The following is a 2,425-nucleotide window of genomic DNA, read 5'->3' as shown; positions in this document are numbered from 1 at the left end:
TTCAAAAGAGCGCGTTTTCATTTTATTTGCATTCCGAAAAACGTTAGTGAGATTTTTACTTCTTTTCGTGACTAATATATGTTTTCATTATTGAGCTTCTCTCTTAAATCGCGACATTTCTTGTACAACAATTAATTACGATCGAATTTATATAACAAGCTATATCCATTCTAATTACGTATGAAAATATCGTTTTTTATTTTATTTTTGTAGTAAAATTGATAAATTATTGCAAACGATCGCCGTATCGAACAATGGACGTAAAGTTAAAATATTATATAAGCCCAATATTTGCGAATATATTATACAAGAACTTGTGGGTATATTAAAGCGAGATAATATGCATAGAGAAATTTTTTGTGTTTAATCGGATATATAATAATAGGACTTTTTATCACTACTATATTGTAATATATAAATATGACTTTATTTTTACATAGGAGTTGGAAAATCCTGTCTTCTTCTTCAGTTTACGGATAAGAGATTTCAGCCAGTCCATGACTTGACAATAGGAGTCGAGTTTGGCGCTCGTATGATCACCATTGATAGCAAGCAAATTAAACTGCAGATCTGGGACACTGTAATTATTTAATTAAATCGTACTATCTTTAATTAAAATCACGCTTCATATTACTGACATTTATTGACAAGATCCCGATTGATTTTCTTAATTAGAAATTGTATTAATAATAAATATTTAAGTCGACACACATTTGCACAAAAAAATTTATATAGCTTTAAATTATCTAAAGAGATACTTTAAATCATTCTTGGTAGGAAATTTCTTTCTTTTTATTTTAACATTTTACCAAGATGCAAATAAAATTTTGTAAATCCTATGCTTTCTCTTTCTATTTAATTTTCTATGACTAGGAAGAATAGATTGTTAATTGTTTTCTTGATTTACGTTTTATAGGCAGGCCAAGAGGCATTTCGTTCTATAACAAGATCATATTACCGTGGAGCGGCCGGTGCTCTATTGGTATATGACATTACACGTAGGGAAACTTTTAATCATCTTACAACATGGCTGGAGGATGCGAGGCAACATTCAAATTCCAATATGGTTATCATGTTAATTGGCAACAAAAGTGATCTGGATAGCCGAAGAGAAGTAAGGAGAGAAGAAGGCGAGGCTTTTGCACGAGAGCACGGTCTTGTTTTTATGGAAACCAGTGCTAAGACTGCGGCCAATGTAGAAGAAGCGTTCATCAATACGGCAAAAGAAATATACGAAAAAATACAAGAGGGAGTCTTTGACATTAATAATGAGGTATGACACTTTCTAGTTAATCTGTGTATATTTTATATACAAGTCAGATAAACGAAATCTCTACATAATTTTGTATTTTTTAACGTTATTTTTTTCTGATTTTTTTTATTTATTGTTTAATAAGAAAATTAAGAAAATAGTATTGTATATTGATATAATCACAAAATATGAAGATGTTTTGTTTGTTTATCTCGTGTCAGTGTGAAAGAAGATAAGAAATGACATATAAATACGCAGTGACAATATATAATTACATATTTATCTCGTTTCCTTTTATATTTGCATTATTTTCTGGAAACATCTTTGATACATCTTTAATATATCTTTGATATATCTTTGACGCAAGAAAAAGAGATATTGTATTATAAAACGTGTATGTATATGCTTTATAATAGGATGTTTCTAAACCAATATAATAATTGACGTGCACAGGCAAACGGTATAAAGATTGGACCACAGCATTCGCCAACAAGTCCTGGAGGTTTAGCAGGAACTGGTGGACAAGGTAGTGCGCAGGGTGGTGGGTGCTGCTAGGGGCTGGGGCTTATCTGTCCACCGCTTCATCCTTCTCCGATCTGAATTGACCTTACTCCTGCTCTTCATTTTAATCTGAACACAATTACTTTGTACAACTTAATTTTGCGCATATCGCGTCATGAGGTAACAAGTGACACACGTGGTGTATTTATTAGTTAAAATAATCTTATACACGTAATAAATAGGATTATTGTAAGACGAAAATGTTATACATTACTCAAATCATGAAGCATTAATAAAGTCTTTATTTACAAATTCTCGTAAAGATACGAATGAAGTTATATCGTTCTTCAATATATTTCTGGCGGATTTAATTCTAAAGCAACAGACATTCTTTACAACTTGAAATACAATTATTATTTATATAATCATTATATATATATATATAATCATTTTCGTTCTTGCACATCACGTAATAGTTTTACTTTCTGTGCATAATATGGAATATTATTTTAAACCAGTATCTGTGAGATTCCATTAGGTTTTATGTAAAAACTTTTACATTTATTTAAAGTATGAATAGTATAATTTAAATTTAATTACATTGTAAAGTTTAGCTAAAGGCTCGTCTCCCACTTTATGCAGCACGTCATAAAATAATTGTATTAAGTAATG

The 2,425-nt window shown here is 30.2% G+C and overlaps 1 protein-coding gene across 1 annotated transcript; it reads left to right on the top strand.

Moving 5' to 3' along the window:
• The first annotated feature begins 415 nt into the window (after positions 1-415).
• Positions 416-2,071, top strand: LOC112459192 (ras-related protein Rab-2). The gene is made up of 3 exons (XM_025023202.1): positions 416-580; positions 917-1,273; positions 1,706-2,071. Exons 1-3 carry the CDS (start codon positions 533-535, stop codon positions 1,805-1,807), a joined length of 507 nt encoding a protein of 168 aa, XP_024878970.1. The 5' UTR covers positions 416-532; the 3' UTR covers positions 1,808-2,071.
• Positions 2,072-2,425: the final 354 nt, after the last annotated feature.

Source organism: Temnothorax curvispinosus, unplaced genomic scaffold (genome assembly GCF_003070985.1).
Source record: "Temnothorax curvispinosus isolate PA1 unplaced genomic scaffold, ASM307098v1 QBEX01009602.1, whole genome shotgun sequence".
NCBI lineage: Eukaryota > Metazoa > Arthropoda > Insecta > Hymenoptera > Formicidae > Temnothorax > Temnothorax curvispinosus.
The sequence above is the reverse complement of the archived record's forward strand: the minus strand, read 5'-3'. Positions and strand labels throughout refer to the sequence as shown.

Coding starts and splice junctions, on each gene's coding strand:
- LOC112459192 (XM_025023202.1), top strand. CDS start 533: ATGATCACCATTGATAGCAAGCAAATTAAACTGCAGATCTGGGACACT. Junction 581..916: donor AACTGCAGATCTGGGACACT/GTAATTATTTAA, acceptor TACGTTTTATAG/GCAGGCCAAGAGGCATTTCG. Junction 1,274..1,705: donor TCTTTGACATTAATAATGAG/GTATGACACTTT, acceptor TGACGTGCACAG/GCAAACGGTATAAAGATTGG.